This window comes from Mobula birostris, chromosome 3 (assembly GCF_030028105.1).
Source record: "Mobula birostris isolate sMobBir1 chromosome 3, sMobBir1.hap1, whole genome shotgun sequence".
NCBI classification, from domain to species: domain Eukaryota; kingdom Metazoa; phylum Chordata; class Chondrichthyes; order Myliobatiformes; family Myliobatidae; genus Mobula; species Mobula birostris.
Window position 1 is genome coordinate 98,640,574 of NC_092372.1, and position 18,706 is coordinate 98,659,279.

General features: G+C 41.7%; 1 protein-coding gene across 1 annotated transcript in view; it reads right to left on the reverse strand.

The window, feature by feature from the left end:
- Positions 1 to 356: 356 nt before the first annotated feature.
- cds1 (CDP-diacylglycerol synthase (phosphatidate cytidylyltransferase) 1) overlaps positions 357 to 18,706 on the reverse strand; it is a 111,516-nt gene continuing 93,166 nt past the window's right edge. Inside the window, exons 12-13 of the mRNA XM_072251896.1 lie at positions 17,536 to 17,639; positions 357 to 1,918 (exon numbers count right to left, since the gene is read on the reverse strand). Of these exons, the coding sequence (XP_072107997.1) occupies positions 1,801 to 1,918; positions 17,536 to 17,639 (222 nt within the window). The 3' untranslated portion in view covers positions 357 to 1,800. The remainder of the gene's footprint in view (positions 1,919 to 17,535; positions 17,640 to 18,706) is intronic.

Consider the following 18,706-nt stretch of genomic DNA (forward strand, 5'->3'; position numbering starts at 1 on the left):
TAGTTCGAGCCTTGGCTGAGGCAGTGTGTTGTGTCTTTGAGCATGGCACTTAACCACACATTGCTCTGCGACGACACCGATGCCAAGCTGTATGGGTCCTAATGCCCTGCCCTTGGACAACATCACTGGCGTGGAGAGGGGAGGCTTGCAGCATGGGCAACTGCCAGTCTCCCATACAACCTTGCTCAGGCCTGCGCCCTGGAAACCTTCCAAGGCACAAGTCCATGGTCTCACGAGACTAACGGATGCCTACCAGTGGAAATGCACACCATGTCAATTAAAGAAAGTCCTAATATCTCAATATTTTAAAAGAACTATCAAGAAAAATAAATCAATTTTAGACAATTACACACTCATACAAGAATAATAGATTTTTCTTTATTTTGAAATCAAGATCTAAAATAGTGTTTTGTGATACACCATTCACACCTTGCAGATACGTGGTTGGGTTCAAGCTAAATGTCTCCTTAATGACAGAAATTTGCATTTTTGTTTGCTGGAGTACCTAACCTTATACTATGCAGACAAGATACAAAACGCAACAGACTATACAGATAAACATTTGAGAAAATCTGCAATAATGCAATGCTATAAAACTTTCAAAAAACAGTTACCTTCATAATTCAAACAGGATTAATAATCAACAGGAATTTTACATCATACAGGTACATACTCTCATACTTTCAGAATGCAGTCTAGATAGATCAATCACAAAGTATGTTGCCTTGTTAAAATATATAAACTAAACTGTTAAGGGTGGTCCAAATGTTCGTTTCAGACTATTTTAATAGAGTTAGCAAAATAGTTCTATGGGTATATTACTTCCATAATCCACTATAGAGTGACTCTGGTATCAAGTGATGTATGGGGATTCAAAAATCAAAACAAAAGAGGACTATATTCCTGAAGCTCTTTCTGTAACTCGTGTACAGCAGAGTTTCTCCTTTGAGGAAGCCAATTATAGAATCCTCTTATACACACACATTATAAAACTAAAAATCCTCATTTTAAAGCACAATCCAAATTTAAATTGTTCAATTTCTTCATACCTTTAACTTATAAATGTTTATAAATTGATATATACTTGCATTTACATGTACTTACATATTATATACACTTTGTGCATGCCATCTGCCATAAGGTTAATCCTCAGAGCCTTAATCAGCTTGAAATGTTGTAAATAAACCCACGCTTTCTTTTTATATACAAAAGCTGTACTCATTCTAAAACACAACAGATGAATTTCTCACATTTTGCAGCTGAACAAACTGGAGATTAAAAACTTTATTTGCAGCCATTAAAATAAATTATATTCTAAAATTATCCAATGTCAATTTCATTGTTAGATACAGTACAATTCTGATGCAGTGCATTGACGGACCCATAGATTATCTACGCATTGCTCAGTAGAATTCATGCTCAAAAAGGAGTGAAAATATCCATATAATCTTGAAATTAGTACATTCCTGCATAAATACATTCTAGTTCAGTCCTTGCAATCAAAAAGATCATGGATTCAGTTATATTACTTTAACAAGAAAGAATTTACCTTGGATCCTGCTGTTTAAAAGATGTTAAAGAGAATAAATAAGTTGAAAAACTGCCAAACACATTATACCCGCTTACCTTTTGAAAGGTTAAAGTACTACTGAGTATTAAGGACTGTCAACTACAAAATGCTCAATTTTGGGACAAACATGAACAATCTTAAACTGAGGACTTCAAAAAAACTAGATACGTATCCCAGTTTGGATTGGGAGGCTTTCACCACAATGATGGAGAAAAGTTGCTCGAGTTCATTTACTGCTGAATTGCTCCTTTTTCCATTAAATGAGACTTCAGTATGTTGAAGACTTGAAGCTGTTGTTCTGGCTGAAGCACCAAAAGTTGTTGCAACACTTTGCTTGGATTTGGTCCTCTGCAAAATATTGGAATGAAACAGAAGTGTATTAGACACAAACACTGCTACAGTTACAGATTACAACTTCAAGATACTCAGTGGATACTCAGCAAAGGTGGAGGGGAAGGAGGAAGGGTGAAGAGTGAAGAGTAAGGAGGGATTGTGATGCCTTTCCTTTCTCTGCTTCTCAGGTATTAGCAACAAAATTTAGTCTTCAGGCACCTCAACAGTTTCTTTCAACAAAAAACGCCCTGTATGAAATGTCAATTTTTAAAAATTATTTACTTTGTGTTAGAAAATTAGATATTTTGCAGAATTGTCTTGCTGTATTAAATTGTTAACTATTAAGTTAAGCATATCTATACCTGAGAAATAATAGCATTAAATCTACATGAAACCAGTGCTGTCCTGCAGAACACCAACTCACAGAACATTTGGTCCTTCTGTCCAAATTTTTGCAGGTACAGATTTACAGATGGTAACATTTTCAATGAATACCAGTGAACTATTTCCAACAGGAGAAATTTCTGTGCTTGCATGTGATGTAGCCAAAATGGGGAGGCAGCAGCTTCCATCAACTTATATAGTCCCCTTCAATGGCCAACACTCACTGTAATGGAGTGAAACAAGGCATAAATCTACCCACACTTCAATGTATGTACCACACAGTACTGATAACTAAAGGATAAAGGCCAGCCAGAATTACTCCAGACATCATAACCCAGGTTCTTTCATACTGTATATACATAGTGTGCAGACAAAGCCTCAAATTAATCTCTTATCTGAAAATAAGTATCATGAAATCCAAGCAGCAGTTCTGCTTTTGCAAGAAGGACTGAGAAAACAGCTATCGAGAAAATGGTCAACATCCTCCTTGAACCTTTGCAAACTCCCACAGGCCTGTTTGATGGGGAATTCCAAGCTTTGATCCAACGATGACATAATAATGGCAACATATGACTGACACGGGGCCACGGGAGGCAGACAAGTGGGTCACGGTTAGGAAGGGGAAGGGGAAGAGTCAGGTAATAGGGAGTACCCCGGTGGCTGTGCCCCTTAACAATAGGTACTCCTGTTTGAGTACTGTTGGGGGGGACAGCTTACCCGGGGGAAGCGACAGTGGCTGTGCCTCTAGCACAGAGTCTGGCCCTGTAGCTCAGAAGGGTAGAGAAAGGAAGAGAAGGGCAGTTGTGATAGGGGACTCGATAGTAAGGGGGTCAGATAGGCGATTCTGTGGATGCAGTCCAGAGACCCGGATGGTAGTTTACCTCCCTGGTGCCAGGGTCCAGGATATCTCTGATCGTGTCCAAGATATCCTGAAGTGGGAGGGTGAGGAGCCAGAGGTCGTGGTACATATAGGTACCAATGACATAGGTAGGAAAAGGGATGAGGTCCTGAAAGGAGAATATAGGGAGCTAGGAAGGGAGTTGAGAAAAAGGACCGCAAAGGTAGTAATCTCGGGATTACTGCCTGTGCCACGCGACAGTGAGAGTAGGAATGCGATGAGGTGGAGGATAAATGCGTGGCTGAGGGATTGTAGCAGGAGGCAGGGATTCAAGTTTTTGGATCATTGGGACCTTTTTTGGCGCAGGCGTGACCTGTACAAAAAGAGCGCCTGAAGGCTTTGTGTGTCAATGCCAGGAGCATTCGTAACAAGGTGGATGAATTGAAAGTGCAGATTGTTATTAATGAATATGATATAGTTGGGATCACAGAGACATGGCTCCAGGGTGACCAAGGATGGGAGCTCAATGTTCAGGAATATTCAATATTCAGGAGGGATAGACATGAAAGAAAAGGAGGTGGGGTGGCGTTGTTGGTTAAAGAGGAGATTAACGCAATAGAAAGGAAGGACATAAACCGGGAAGATGTGGAATTGATATGGGTAGAGCTGCATAACACTAAGGGGCAGAAAACGCTGGTGGGAGTTGTGTACAGGCCACCTAACAGTAGTAGTGAGGTCGGGGATGGTATTAAACAGGAAATTAGAAATGTGTGCAATAAAGGAACAGCAGTTATAATGGGTGACTTCAATCTACATGGAGATTGGGTGAACCAAATTGGTAAAGGTGCTGAGGAAGAGGATTTCTTGGAATGTATGCCGGATGGTTTTTTGAACCAACATGTCAAGGAACCAACTAGAGAGCAGGCTATTCTAGACTGGGTTTTGAGCAATGAGGAAGGGTTAATTAGCAATCTTGTCGTGAGAGTCCCCTTGGGTAAGAGTGACCATAATATGGTGGAATTCTTCATTAAGATGGAGAGTGACATAGTTAATTCAGAAACAAAGGTTCTGAACTTAAAGGGGGGTAACTTTGAAGGTATGAGACGTGAATTAGCTAAGATAGACTGGCAAATGACACTTAAAGGATTGACAGTGGATATGCAATGGCAAGCATCTAAAGATTGCATGGATGAACTACAACAATTGTTCATCCCAGTTTGGCAAAAGAATAAATCAAGGAAGGTAGTGCATCCGTGGCTGACAAGAGAAATTAGGGATAGTATCAATTCCAAAGAAGAAGCATACAAATTAGCCAGAAGAAGTGGCTCACCTGAGGACTGGGAGAAATTCTGAGTTCAGCAGAGGAGGACAAAGGGCTTAATTAGGAAGGGAAAAAAAGATTATGAGAGAAAACTGGCAGGGAACATAAAAACTGACTGTAAAAGCTTTTATAGATATGTAAAAAGGAAAAGACTGGTAAAGACAAATGTAGGTCCCCTACAGACAGAAACAGGTGAATTGATTATGGGGAGCAAGGACATGGCAGACCAATTGAATAATTACTTTGGTTCTGTCTTCACTAAGGAGGACATAAATAACCTTCCAGAAGTAGTAGGGGACAGAGGGTCCAGTGAGACGGAGGAACTGAGTGAAATACATGTTAGTAGGGAAGTGGTGTTAGGTAAATTGAAGGGATTAAAGGCAGATAAATCCCCAGGGCCAGATGGTCTGCATCCCAGAGTGCTTAAGGAAGTAGCCCAAGAAATAATGGATGCATTAGTGATAATTTTTCAAAACTCGTTAGATTCTGGACTAGTTCCTGAGGATTGGAGGGTGGCTAATGTAACCCCACTTTTTAAAAAAGGAGGGAGAGAGAAACCGGGGAATTATAGACCGGTTAGCCTAACATCGGTGGTGGGGAAACTGCTGCAGTCAGTAATCAAAGATGTGATAACAGCACATTTGGAAAACGATGAAATCATCGGACAAAGTCAGCATGGATTTGTGAAAGGAAAATCATGTCTGACGAATCTCACAGAATTTTTTGAGGATGTAACTAGTAGAGTGGACAGGGGAGAACCAGTGGATGTGGTATATTTGGATTTTCAAAAGGCTTTTGACAAGGTCCCACACAGGAGATTAGTGTGCAAACTTAAAGCACACGGTATTGGGGGTAAGGTATTGATGTGGATAGAGAATTGGTTAGCAGACAAGAAGCAAAGAGTGGGAATAAACGGGACCTTTTCAGAATGGCAGGCAGTGACTAGTGGGGTACCGCAAGGCTCAGTGCTGGGACCCCAGTTGTTTACAATATATATTAATGACTTGGATGAGGGAATTAAATGCAGCATCTCCAAGTTTGCGGATGACACGAAGCTGGGCGGCAGTGTTAGCTGTGAGGAGGATGCTAAGAGGATGCAGGGTGACTTGGATAGGTTGGGTGAGTGGGCAAATTCATGGCAGATGCAATTTAATGTGGATAAATGTGAAGTTGTCCACTTTGGTGGCAAAAATAGGAAAACAGATTATTATCTGAATGGTGGCCGATTAGGAAAAGGGGAGGTGCAACGAGACCTGGGTGTCATTATACACCAGTCATTGAAAGTGGGCATGCAGGTACAGCAGGCGGTGAAAAAGGCGAATGGTATGCTGGCATTTATAGCGAGAGGATTCGAGTACAGGAGCAGGGAGGTACTACTGCAGATGTACAAGGCCTTCGTGAGACCACACCTGGAGTATTATGTGCAGTTTTGGTCCCCTAATCTGAGGAAAGACATCCTTGCCATAGAGGGAGTACAAAGAAGGTTCACCAGATTGATTCCTGGGATGGCAGGACTTTCATATGAAGAAGGACTGGATGAACTAGGCTTGTACTTGTTGGAATTTAGAAGATTGAGGGGGGATCTGATTGAAACGTATAAAATCCTAAAGGGATTGGACAGGCTACATGCAGGAAGATTGTTCCCGATGTTGGGCAAGTCCAGAACGAGGGGTCACGGTTTGAGGATAAAGGCGAAGCCTTTTTAGGACTGAGATTAGGAAAAACTTCTTCACACAGAGAGTGGTGAATCTGTGGAATTCTCTGCCACAGGAAGCAGTTGAGGCCAGTTCATTGGCTATATTTAAGAGGGAGTTAGATATGGCCCTTGTGGCTAGGGGCATCAGAGGGTATGGAGGGAAGGCTGGTGCAGGGTTCTGAGTTGGATGATCAGCCATGATCATAATAAATGGCGGTGCAGGCTTGAAGGGCCGAATGGCCTACTCCTGCACCTATTTTCTATGTTTTCTATGACACAGTTGGCTCTCCGCTAAATTTTTTTGTAATAAACATGGTTGATATTTTAATTCTTGAATCACGTGATCATCTGCAAGGATGTCCATTCACCAGTGCCATAAATGCTGAACGGGCAGCTGAAGTGTTGCTGCATTACAATTTTGTCTCCTTGAGAGATCTTACATCTCTTCTCAGTGTTCCACAAACATCTGTAAAGAAAGCTGCGAAGTCCTCACAGTTTAACCCTGAACTCTTCACTAATTACTAATTGGGATCCTTGACTTTTCCCAATAAGAACAAACACTTATCTGATGATAATAGGGTAATTAACTGTGAACACAAGGTATTTATTTCCCAACTGGAAGCTCCCTCAGTTCTCAAGGGAAAGGAATGACTCTACAGGCAGCTGAACCCGAAGTTAAAGTTAACAGCCTAATACAGGTGATACATGAACACAAAAGATTCTACAGATACTGGAAATCCAAAGTAACAAACACAAAATGCTGGTGACCCTGTTATCTCTGTCTCAGAGGCCAACATTACGGCATCCTTCAAGAAGGTGAACCCTTGTAGCGCATCAGGCCCTAATGGTATATCTGGCAGGGTACTGAAAATCTATGGCAACCAACTAGCTGCAGTGTTCAAGGAGATTTTCAACTTCTCACTGCTGCAGTCTGAGGTTACCACCTGCTTCAAAAGGGCAACAGTCATACCAGTACCCAAGAAGAGCAGGGTGAGCTGCTTTAATGACTATCACCCGGTTATGCTCACATCTGCTGCGATGGAAGTACTTTAGAGAGGTTGGTCAAGGCTAGAATGAACTCCTGCCTGATCAAAGATCTGGTCCTAACACCACAATGGGTCTATAATAACACAATCTCACTGGTTCTCCAGTGTGCTTTGGACCACCTGGGATACAGGAATACCAATGCAAGGCTGCTGTTTATTGATTACAACTCAGCATTCAACACCATTATCCTCTCAGTAATAATCAACAATCTTCAAATCTGGGCCTCTGTACCTCCCTCTACAACTGAATTCTTGACTTCCTCCTCAGAAGACCAGTCAGTACAGATTAGTAATAATCTGACTAACAATCAACATAAGCACACATAGCCCACTACTCTACTCTCCCTACACTCATGACTGTGTGGCTAGGCACAGCTCAAACACTATATTAATATTCTGATGACAGCACTGTTGTTGGCAGAATCTCAGATGGTGATGAAGTGGTGTACAGGAATGAGATAGATTATTGTGTTGTAACAATAATCTTGCCCTCAGTATCAGCAAGAGCAAAGAATTGACTGTAGACTCTAGGAAGGGGAAGTTGAGAGAATGCCTACCAATTGACACTGAGAGGTCAGTGGTGGAAAGGGTGAACACTTCAAGTTCCTGGGTGTTGACATCACAGAGGATTTATCCTAGATCCATCAAGTTGATGCAATCACAATAAAGACACACCAGCAGCAATACTTCATTAGGGTTTGTGATGATTTGATATTTACCAAATACTCTAGCAAATATCCCATGGTGATAATTCTGACTGGTTACACCACCGTCTGGTGTGAAGGCACCAATGCACAAGATCATAAAGAGGCTTCACAGAGTTGTTGACTCAGCCAGCTCCATCATGGGCACATGCTTCCCCACCATAATGGACATCTTCCAAAGGCAGTGCCTCAAGGTGAGGACCCTCACCATCTTGGGACATACCCTTTTCTCATTACTATCATCAGGGGGCAGGTACAGGAGCCTGAAGACCCACACTCTAATTTTAAGAACAGGGGCTTCCCCTCTGCTATTAGATTGCTGAAGCCTTCATGAACACTACCTCACTATTCCTCATTTGCAGGCTATTTATTTTTATTGTAATTTATAGTAATTTGTTATATGTGTACTGAAGTGTTGTCACAAAATAATAAATTTTACTACTTGTGCGACAATAAACCTGATTCTGATACTGTCAATGGTGAAACTGCTTTCAAACTCCCAACCGGACTTACTGCATGCTACAAATTTTGATCTCCTCACAAGTGAAAACTTCCCCATGTCTGCCTCACTAAATCTTATGTAATCTTAGTATGGAGTCTTCAAATGTGCACAGAACTGTGATTATGTTTTAATCAAAATTTTATACATTTAAAATAACTTCTTTACACAAAAGTTCAAGTCCAAGTTTGTCATCCAACTATACATGCATACAACCAAAGACAACGACGTTCCTCCAGACCACGGTGCACCCATAATACATGTGTCGATCACACACAGCAGATAAAACAAAATATAACTACAAGTATATTAATAAAATATAATTCAAAGTGCATATGCAAATGTGTAGCACAGGGAAACAGAACAGAAAACAGCTTGTTGTCCTAATGGCGATACCCCAGTGATGGCAGGGTATTCATTTATCTCACACCCTGGGGTAAGAAACTGTTATCCAGTCTGGCAGTCCTAGTCCTGATGCTTATGTACCTCCTTTTTGATGGTAGTGGGTCAAAGAGTCTGAAGGATGGGTGGTAAAGATCCTCAACAATGTTTCGGGTCCTTCCTATACAATGCTTCCAGTGAATGTCAAAAATAGGGGAGAGGGAGAACCTGGTGATCCTCTCAACACACACAAAGTGCTGGAGGAACTCAGGACTGCCGAATGGTCTCCGCCCGAAACGTCGACTGTACTTTTTTCCCTACAGATGCTGCCTGGCCTGCTGAGTTCCTCCAGCATTTTGTGTGTGTTAAGAGGATTTCCAGCATCTGCAGATTCTCTCTTGCTAGTGATCCTCTCTGTTCTCTGTAAAGTCTTACAATCCGAATCCTTACAGCTTGAATACCACACAATGATGCAGCTAGACAGGACAGTCTCAATGGTGCTCCTGTAAAAAAGATGTTAGAATGGGGGCAGGGAGCCTTGCATGCCTCAGCTTCTTCAGAAAGTGTAGACACTGCTGTGCCTTCTTGACTAGAGAGGATGTGTTGTGGGTGCACGTTAGATCACCCATTATGTGCACACTGAAGAATCTTCTCCATAGCAGAGTCATTGATGTGCAATGGAGAGTGGTTGATCTGCGCCTTCCTGAAGTCCACAATCATCTCTTCTGTCTTGTCCACATTGAGACTCAGGTACTTGTTCTCACATCATTTGACAAGCCTCTCTACCTCCTTGCTGTATGCCAACTCATCTTTGTTGTTGATGTCTGTGTGTTGACTCATCATTGTTGTCAATGAGGCCAACCACTGTTGTATCATCAGTGAACTCGATGATGAGGTTTGAGGCTAGGCAGCATCTCTAGGAAGAGGTACAGTTGACGTTTCAGGTCGAGACCCTTCATCAGGATTAACTGAAAGAAGGGATAGTAAAGAGATTTGAAAATGGAAGGGGGAGGGGGAGATCCAAAATGATAGGAGAAGACAGGAGGGGGAGGGATGGAGCTAAGAGCTAGAAAGTTGATTGGCAAAAGGGATATGAAAGGATCATGGGATGGGAGGCCTAGGGAGAAAGAAAGGGGGAGGGGAGAATCCCACAGGATGGGCAAGGAGTATAGTGAGAGGGACAGAGGGAGAAAAAGAGTGAGAGAAAAAAAAATTAAATAATAATGATAAATAAGTAATGGATGGGGTACGAAGGGGAGGTGAGGCTTTTTCAGTCTGGGTAGCCTCCAACCTGATGGCATGAACAATGACTTCTCTAACTTCCGTTAATGCCCCACCTCCCCTTCTAGGGCCGAGGCTATGGCATCACCAGTGGGACAATTTGAGCGGTACGTGTACTGGAAAGGATCCAATGTAGCTGGAAGGTAGAATTTTATATGAACCATTACCAGACACTCAAAGCACTTCATCATTGCCAAGTTCAGTGCCACTGAGGAGTAATTGTTTAGACCAGTTACTGTTGCCCTCTGAGCACCAGAAGGATGCTGGCTGCCTTGAAGCCTGCAGGGACAGTGGACTATTACAGAGGTGTTAAAGGTAACTAGTAAGACCTCTATTAGCTAGGTTGTACAATCTGTCATCACCTGAGCATTATGTTAACTGGCTCCACAGCTTTATGTGGGTTTACCCTGGCTAAGATCCTACTCACCTTGAGTGCAACCAGACAGGATGTCTGTTCCTCTGGGGCTTTCCTTGATGTCACATCATTCATTGTGTCAAATCCTGCATAGAAGGCATTCAGCCCATCAAGGAGGGAGGTGTTGAGGTCACTGAACCTGCATTTTGTTGTGGTTTGTATACCTTGCCAAATGTATCACATGTTCCTGTTGTCACAAAGGTGTCTGAATTTTCTGTGGGTACACTTGCTTTGCCTTCCTGATGGCACAGGAGAGGATAGCTTTGGCTGTCCTCAGAGTCACCTTATCCCCCAATCCCTACGCAGTGCACAAACCTCTACACTGCCAGGACAAATCAGAAACTATAGCTGACTGCAGTGTTTAAATCATAGTGACATACTCAATACAATGAAAAAAACATCCTTTATTATCTATTTGTTCAATTTCTTTCAAGGATGCTTTATTGTATTACTCCATTCTAAAATTGAGTATCTCCAAAAAGATACTCATGTACATTTATAAAGGTCCTTTCATGAGCTTAGAATTTCCAAAACACTTTACAGATAATGAATACTGCTGAAATATGGGCACCATGGAAGCCAATCTGTACACAGCAAAGAGTCTTGGAGGCTATAGAGGCTATGAGACAAATGGCAATTTATGTTGGTTATGGTCGATGTTCTCAATGGTGGGCAATTGGGCGCCGGTAATCCGCTGGGCAGTTTTCACTATGTACTGGAGTGCTTTGCGGTCCGATACGGGACAATTGCCATACTACACTGAGATGCAGTTGGTGAGTATGCTCTCAATGGTACAGCGGTAAAAGTCCATCAGTATCCTTGGACAGAGGTGAGCTTTCTTCATGCTCCGCAGGAAATAAGGCGCTGTTGTGCCTTTTTGATCAGGATGGAAGAGTTCAGGGACCAGGTGAGGTCCTCGGGAATGTGGACACCAAGGAATTTGAAGCTTGATACACGCTCCACTACAGCTCCCTTGATGTAGATGGGGACGTGAGTGTGGCTCCTGGCATGCCTGAAGTCCACAATGAATGCTGCCTGGGCAGGGTGAAAAGCATTATCAAGGATGCATCTCCCCCTAACCATGGACTTCTTACTCTCCTCCCATCCGGCAGGCGCTACAGGAGCCTCCGCTCACGCACCAGCAAACACAGGAAGAGCTTCTTCCCTGAGGTTGTGACCCTGCTGAACCTCACATCACAGCGCTAAGCAGTATTGCACCCATATTGTACTGTCTCAGTACTTTTACACTTGTGTGCTGTAGCATTTACTTTTTATTCACAGTTATTTTGTACATAACGCTACTCTTTGCATTTCTGGTTAGATGCTAACTGCATTTCATTGGCTTTGTACCTGTACTCGGCACAATGACAATAAAGTTCAATCTAATCTAATCTTATTTTAAGTGAAAAAAAATTCTGGGTGTCCAAAAAAATACTGTTTTCTTCAAAAGAGTACCACCACCAAGAAATCACAAGTCTCAGTTTAGCATCGTGAAAATAGGCTGAAAGAGGCGGGCAACATTTGAAGATGGCCTCCAAATGTTGCTTGTCGCTTTCAGCCTATTCAGCTTTTCCTCCAATACAATACAGGTGCAGCTGCAAATGGAGCTATTCATGGTGGAATTAACAGTAAACATTCTGTGATGGAAAGAAGGACAGATTGTGCTATTTCCCCAAGGGACTCAAAGTAACCTCCAGGGAACCCCATACTTAACTGCAGCTAAACTAACCTCAAATCATTTTCCTTTGCACCTGATTGAATCAATCCAGGATTCTCCTTGTACTGTTTTTATATTAACTTTCTTAAGACTGTTTACATATCTAAAACTTCAAAATTGTAATTAATAGATTTTGATTAGTGTAATAATTTGATAGAGAGTAGTCAGAAGGTATATAATTTATATAAGAACCACTGATATGAGCAAGAATCAGCCTTCAAATTTCTAAATGCACCTTACAAAGGGTAATTCATTCTAAAATTACAAGGTTCAAGTGTGTAAACATAAAACATTACATGTTCATTGATGAACACGAGATTCTGCAGATGCTGGAAATTCAGAGCAGCACACACAAAATATTGGAGGAACTCAACAGGTCAGGCAGCATTTATGGAAACAAATAAACAGTCGACATTTAGGGCTAAGATCCTTCCCCGGGTCCTATGTTTATTAATGATTTGCTCTGGCCACATGTGGAGGGGTTCAAAATAAATCACATTAGACAGCAGATCAGAGAGCGATGTTAACCATTTTTCAATGTTTGAGAGGCCTTAAGCCCCCAAACCACATCACATGGATGATTTCAGGATTAGCGAAAATTTAAGCTAAAATGCAGATGTTGGAAATCAGAAATGTAAAAAAAATATGCCGGAAACACTCCGCAGTCCTGGCACTATTTACAAAAAGAGAAAGTTAGAGACCTTTAGCTAGAGATCAATGTACCATAGAGAGGGGTAGACATTAGAACCATAGAACATTTGGAATAACGGTACAGGTTTCCCCCGTCATCCAAAGCTAGAGCGTTCCTATGAAACAGTTCGCAAGCCGAAATGTTGTAAAGCGAAGAAGCAATTACCATTTATTTATATGGGAAAATTTTGTGAGCGCTTGCAGACCCAAAAATAACCTACCAAATCATGCCAAATAACACATAAAACCTAAAATAACAGTAACATATAGTAAAAGCAAGAACGATGTGATAAATACACAGCCTATATAAAGTAGAAATACTTCTCTACAACAACTGCCTGCACAGATCTCAGTAGCGAAAATCTCACGCAAGCACTGTTGGCATAAACGCGCTCTCCAGTAACATTTACACTATGAAGCTGCCAAATCTACCAAATAACATGTAAAATTACACAGCCTATATAAAGTAGAAATAATGTATGTACAGTGTAGTATCACTTATGGGAATTGGGAAGACATTGAGCACACTGATGATGGTGTGTTAGACTGAGTCGTCGCAGGTTGGGTGGTGCAGTGGCCCCCACCCTCCGGGCCGCTGACTGATACATTGCCGCGAAGCACGCAGGGGTAGCCAGGAGGCACACAGCACATCTTTAAGAAAAAAGGCAAAATAAACGTGCTAATTAATTAGGTGCTGCCCGGCACGTGAATGTCAGCGCAGATCAGAGGCAATTGCATCGGCAATGATCTGGGCCGACAATTACGTGTTAGGTGGCACTTAATTAATTAGCATGTTTATTTCGGCTTTTTTCTTAAAGATGTGCTGTGTGCCTCCCGGCTACTGCTGCATTCTCCGCGAATCGGTACAGTATCTGTCCAGGGCCTGGGGGTTGGGGTGGTGGGACACTGGGGTGTCATCTCATCGTCATCAGTTTCCATTAGAGCAGGCGGCTCATCTTCTCCTATGACTACTCACCTCAACGTCGAAGGTCGAGGTTCGTCGTCCGCTGTGGTTGATGTGGAAGGCTTGCTTGACTGCTGAGCCTCGAGCATTTTTAAATCACACAGTTCTTTGTAAGGACTCAACCCATCTTGCAAATATCCCATAAACCTATGTACCCTTTCAAAATTAAAGTTGTACTTTATCATTGCAGCGAAAATCTCACGCAGTTGCTTTACGTTCAGTTCCTGGACGACTTCACTTTCGCTACTGCATTCGGTTTCGATTGTTTTCCTTTCCTCTTCCAATTGCATCAGCTCTTCATCTATCAGTTCTTGGTCATGGGATGCCAAAACCTCTTCAACATCATCTTTGTCAGCTTCCACAAGCCAAACGCACTTTGTCCTTGCTTCGTTCACCACGATCGAAACAATTAATTATGTCTAGTTTTAGGCTAAGTGTAACACCCTTATGAGCTCTTTCAGGCTTTTCCAACACCTTAGAACTCATCTTGCTAATGGCTGCTCAATGCAACGTGTTTAAGCAATGCCGTTCCGAATCCCGGGACAGCGGCTGCTCGGGGTGCGTGCTGCCTTTCTTCGTAACAGTGAAAACACCTTCTGAAAGCGAAAACAGGGTGCTAATGTAGGTCTTTCATAACAGTGAGGTTTCGTAAAGCGAACGTTCGAAAAGCAGGGGACACCTGTATTTGGTACCAGGCATTAACATTAGACATCTTGGTTGTGGCATTTTGCGTGAATGAAACAAATGGAAAAACAATAATAAATGGGCTCAGTCTCCAAAATGTGCGTGGACAACAGGAGGTTCCACACTGCCCAATTCCCCACGTAGTCGCACAAAACATGGTCATATCTGATGGCTGTTAAATCACCATTCATTATATCTACAAGTATAAAACTTGATATATTTGAATTCTGGGGAGACTTTTTCACCTGTTTGCCTGTACTGAGTAATGGTCTATTATATCTGCACTCCAGGCTTCAAGTGACTTTTCCAAAATTAACTTCCTTGTAAACAATCAAACTACACTGGACACAAGTAGCATTACTACCTCAAAACAAAAATGTTGATTACAATTTAGTGTACACAATTCAGATATGTCCCTATCCCAGGCTTTCATTCCCGATATGGGCATATAATTCTGGGAATTTAATTTATCATAGATATATGACACTATCTGTCCTGGAGCACTCTGTATCCAACTTAAAATGGAATAGTCCTTTACATCTGACCCCCAGGGAATGCCGTAGGCTTTACAAGCTGATCTTACTCGAAAGTAGAAAAGACAGTATTTATCAATATTATATCAAGATATCAGTTCTTGAAAGCTAAGGATAGAACTTGCCCCATTAATATCTTGAAGAGTAGTAATACCTTTATGCTCCCAAATTCTGTTAGTAAATGGTTTCCCCCCAGATAGAAAACGATTATTGTTCCATAATGGAGATGATCTGCACCATATGCTTTTAAATTTTAGAAATTTTTCTGCTGCTCTAAACACTTGTAGCATATGGGTTAAAACTGGACTGTAATACAAATCAGATTTTTTGGTAGACATACCTATAAGGAGAAAGTCCTTCAACCTTATTGGTGCTATTAGCTCTTGTTCTATATTTTTCCCATGATGAAACTTTATCCTCCTCCATCCAATAGCTATGACTTTTTAATACAAATGCCCAGTGATACAATTTAAAATTTGGACATGCCAATCCCCCATCCGACTTTTTGAATTGTAGAGCTGACCATTTTACATTGGGTTGTCTACCATTCCAAACATATCTGAATTGGATCAAGAGTTAGACTGGGACGCAATTTGGGATAATGCGCCGGTGCTTGAAAAACCCAAATCATCGATATATACACTTGAAATTTTGCCATAGAGCATATTTTCCATCAAACTCAATATACAAGTTTGCTGATGACACAACAATTGTAGGCCGTATCTTGGGTAATGATGAGTACAGAGAGGAAATTAAGAACCTGGTGGCATGATGCGAAGACAATAACCTATCCCTCAACGTCAGCAAGACGAAGGAATTGGTTGTTGATTTCAGAAGGACTGCATGACTCAATTTACATCGTTGGTGCGCAAGTGGAACAGGTCAAAAGCTTTAAGTTCCTTGGGGTCAATAACACAAATGACCTGACTTGGTCCAACCAAGCACAGTTCACTGCCAAGGCCCACCAGCGCCTTTACTTCCTGAGAAAACTAAAGAAATTTGGCCTGTCCCCTAAAACTCTAATTTTTATAGATGCACCGTAGAAAGCATTCTTTAGGGTGCATCACAACCTGGTATGGAAGTTGTCCTGTTCAAGACTGAAAGAAGCTGCAGAAGATCGTGAACACTGCGCATCACATCACACAAACCAATCTTCTGTCCGTGGACTCACTTTACACCGCATGCTGTCGGAGCAGTGCTGCCAGGATAATCAAGGACACGACCCACCCAGCCAACACACTTTTCGTCCCTCTTCCCTCTGGGAGAAGGTTCAGGAGCTTGAAGACTTGTACGGCCAGATTTGGGAACAGCTTCTTTCCAACTGTGATAAGACTGCGGAATGGATCCTGACTCGGATCTGGGCCGTACCCTCCAAATATCTGGACCTGCCTCTTGGTTTTTTTGCACTACCTTACTTTCCATTTTTCTATTTTCTATTTATGATTTATAATTTATATTTTTAATATTTACTAATTTTTACTATTTTTAATATTTAATATTTGTAATCCAGGGAGCAGGAAGCACAGAATCAAATATCGCTGTGATGATTGTACATTCTAGTATCAATTGCTTGGAGACAATGAAGTATAAGTATTTAACACCAAGAATTAGACATCAAATGGGACTGGTTCCTGGCCCTTATTGCTCATTTCGCCCCCACGGAACCATTGGCTCTTTTATACATGTTGTATGGGAATGTCCAGGGGTTTTTGGTTTGTGGGGGAAGGTTATCAGTACTCTTACAGAACTAACAGGGGTACAATTACCAATGGACCCCGCTGTACATCTTCTAAATGATGACTTCCACCCTTCCCTTATGGAAAAAACATACAAAATCTGGCTGGCAGGCCTGACTGTAGCTAAGAAGATTGTAGTCCAGCGTTGGAAACCACCCCATGATATTTCAAATATTCACTGGCTTCCCAAAATTGGTATCTAACTTAAAAGATCTTTTGTTAAAATAGGAATGCTTTGTCTGTGTATGTACAGATAAAGTTCAGTTGGTTGGTGGAGGGTAGAGGGATGGGGGGGTAGAGGGGTGGAGGGGGGAAGGTGATGAAGGTTGGGGAGTGGCTGGGTTAAACAGTCAAAATGTATTTGGCAATTGGTTGTATTGAATGTAATTTGTTGGTGTTGCAATAAAAAATGAATAATGAAAAAACAATTTAGTGTACACATTACAAATGATAAATATTCTCAGCAGTGTGATTTGGAATCTAGTCTTACACCATTTTTTTTTTTTGCAGCGATCCCTTCTTTCCCAAATTGTACTCCATCTACTTGCCAGCCTTCAATTCAATTACTCTGCTAAACACAATGCCCTTGCCTTAAGGGAATAGTCATACACCACATTAAACTGTTGGCCAAAGCCACCCAGCTGGGCTAAATTTAAGTGCCACAATTCTTTTTGTTCAAACAAATAATTCACACAATTTGCAATTGTATATAACCCCACATGATAGTGAAAAGAAAGATTCACCTGATAAAACTAGTGATATAAACATGCACAAAGGTGGCCATGAGGTATTGACAGTCAAAGCGGTCCATAATCCCACCATGTCCTGGAATTGTGTCAGCAAAATCCTTATGGAAATAAAAAGAAGTTGTATTTCTCAGACAAAGAAAAACAGCATTTCAAATTTGTAAGGTCTGAAAATGTCTTTCTTCCTTTTTAAACAAGTGACCATGTAGAGAAAAGATTCTATGTCAATATATAAAACACCTATGCCCTCTCTCCCACCGACCCAATTCATCCTCTGAACTCCCTATCTTCCTCCACACTGAGCAATATGTTGAGATTAAAGAAGGAAGTACATAGCTGCAAGCTTCAATCAATAGTGTACAGAAAACTCAGTATTTTTTCCCTTCCCTTTTACTCAGCATAATTTTTTATTCTATCACACCTGCAAGTTTCAAGTATCACATATTACAGTATCAAGCATTGGAATGTTACAAGATACTGGTTCATTAATACATATTAAGAAACTATTATGACTGAAACTGTAAACATAGAAACATAGAAAATAGGTGCAGGAGTAGGCCATTCGGCCCTTCGAGCCTGCACCGCCATTTATTATGATCATGGCTGATCATCCAACTCAGAACCCTGCACCAGCCTTCCCTCCATACCCTCTGATCCCCCTAGCCACAAGGGCCATATCTAACTCCCCCTTAAATATAGCCAATGAACTGGCCTCAACTGTTTCCTGTGGCAGAGAATTCCACAGATTCACCACTCTCTGTGTGAAGAAGTTTTTCCTAATCTCGGTCCTAAAAGGCTTCGCCTTTATCCTCAAACCGTGACCCCTCGTTCTGGACTTGCCCAACATCGGGAACAATCTTCCTGCATCTAGCCTGTCCAATCCCTTTAGGATCTTATACGTTTCAATCAGATCCCCCCTCAATCTTCTAAATTCCAACAAGTACAAACCTAGTTCATCTAGTCTTTCTTCATATGAAAGTCCTGCCATCCCACGAATCAATCTGGTGAACCTTCTTTGTACTCCCTCTATGGCAAGGATGTCTTTCCTCAGATTAGGGGACCAAAACTGCACACAATACTCCAGGTGTGGTCTCACCAAGGCCTTGTACAACTGCAGTAGTACCTCCCTGCTCCTGTACTCGAATCCTCTCGCTATAAATGCCAGCAT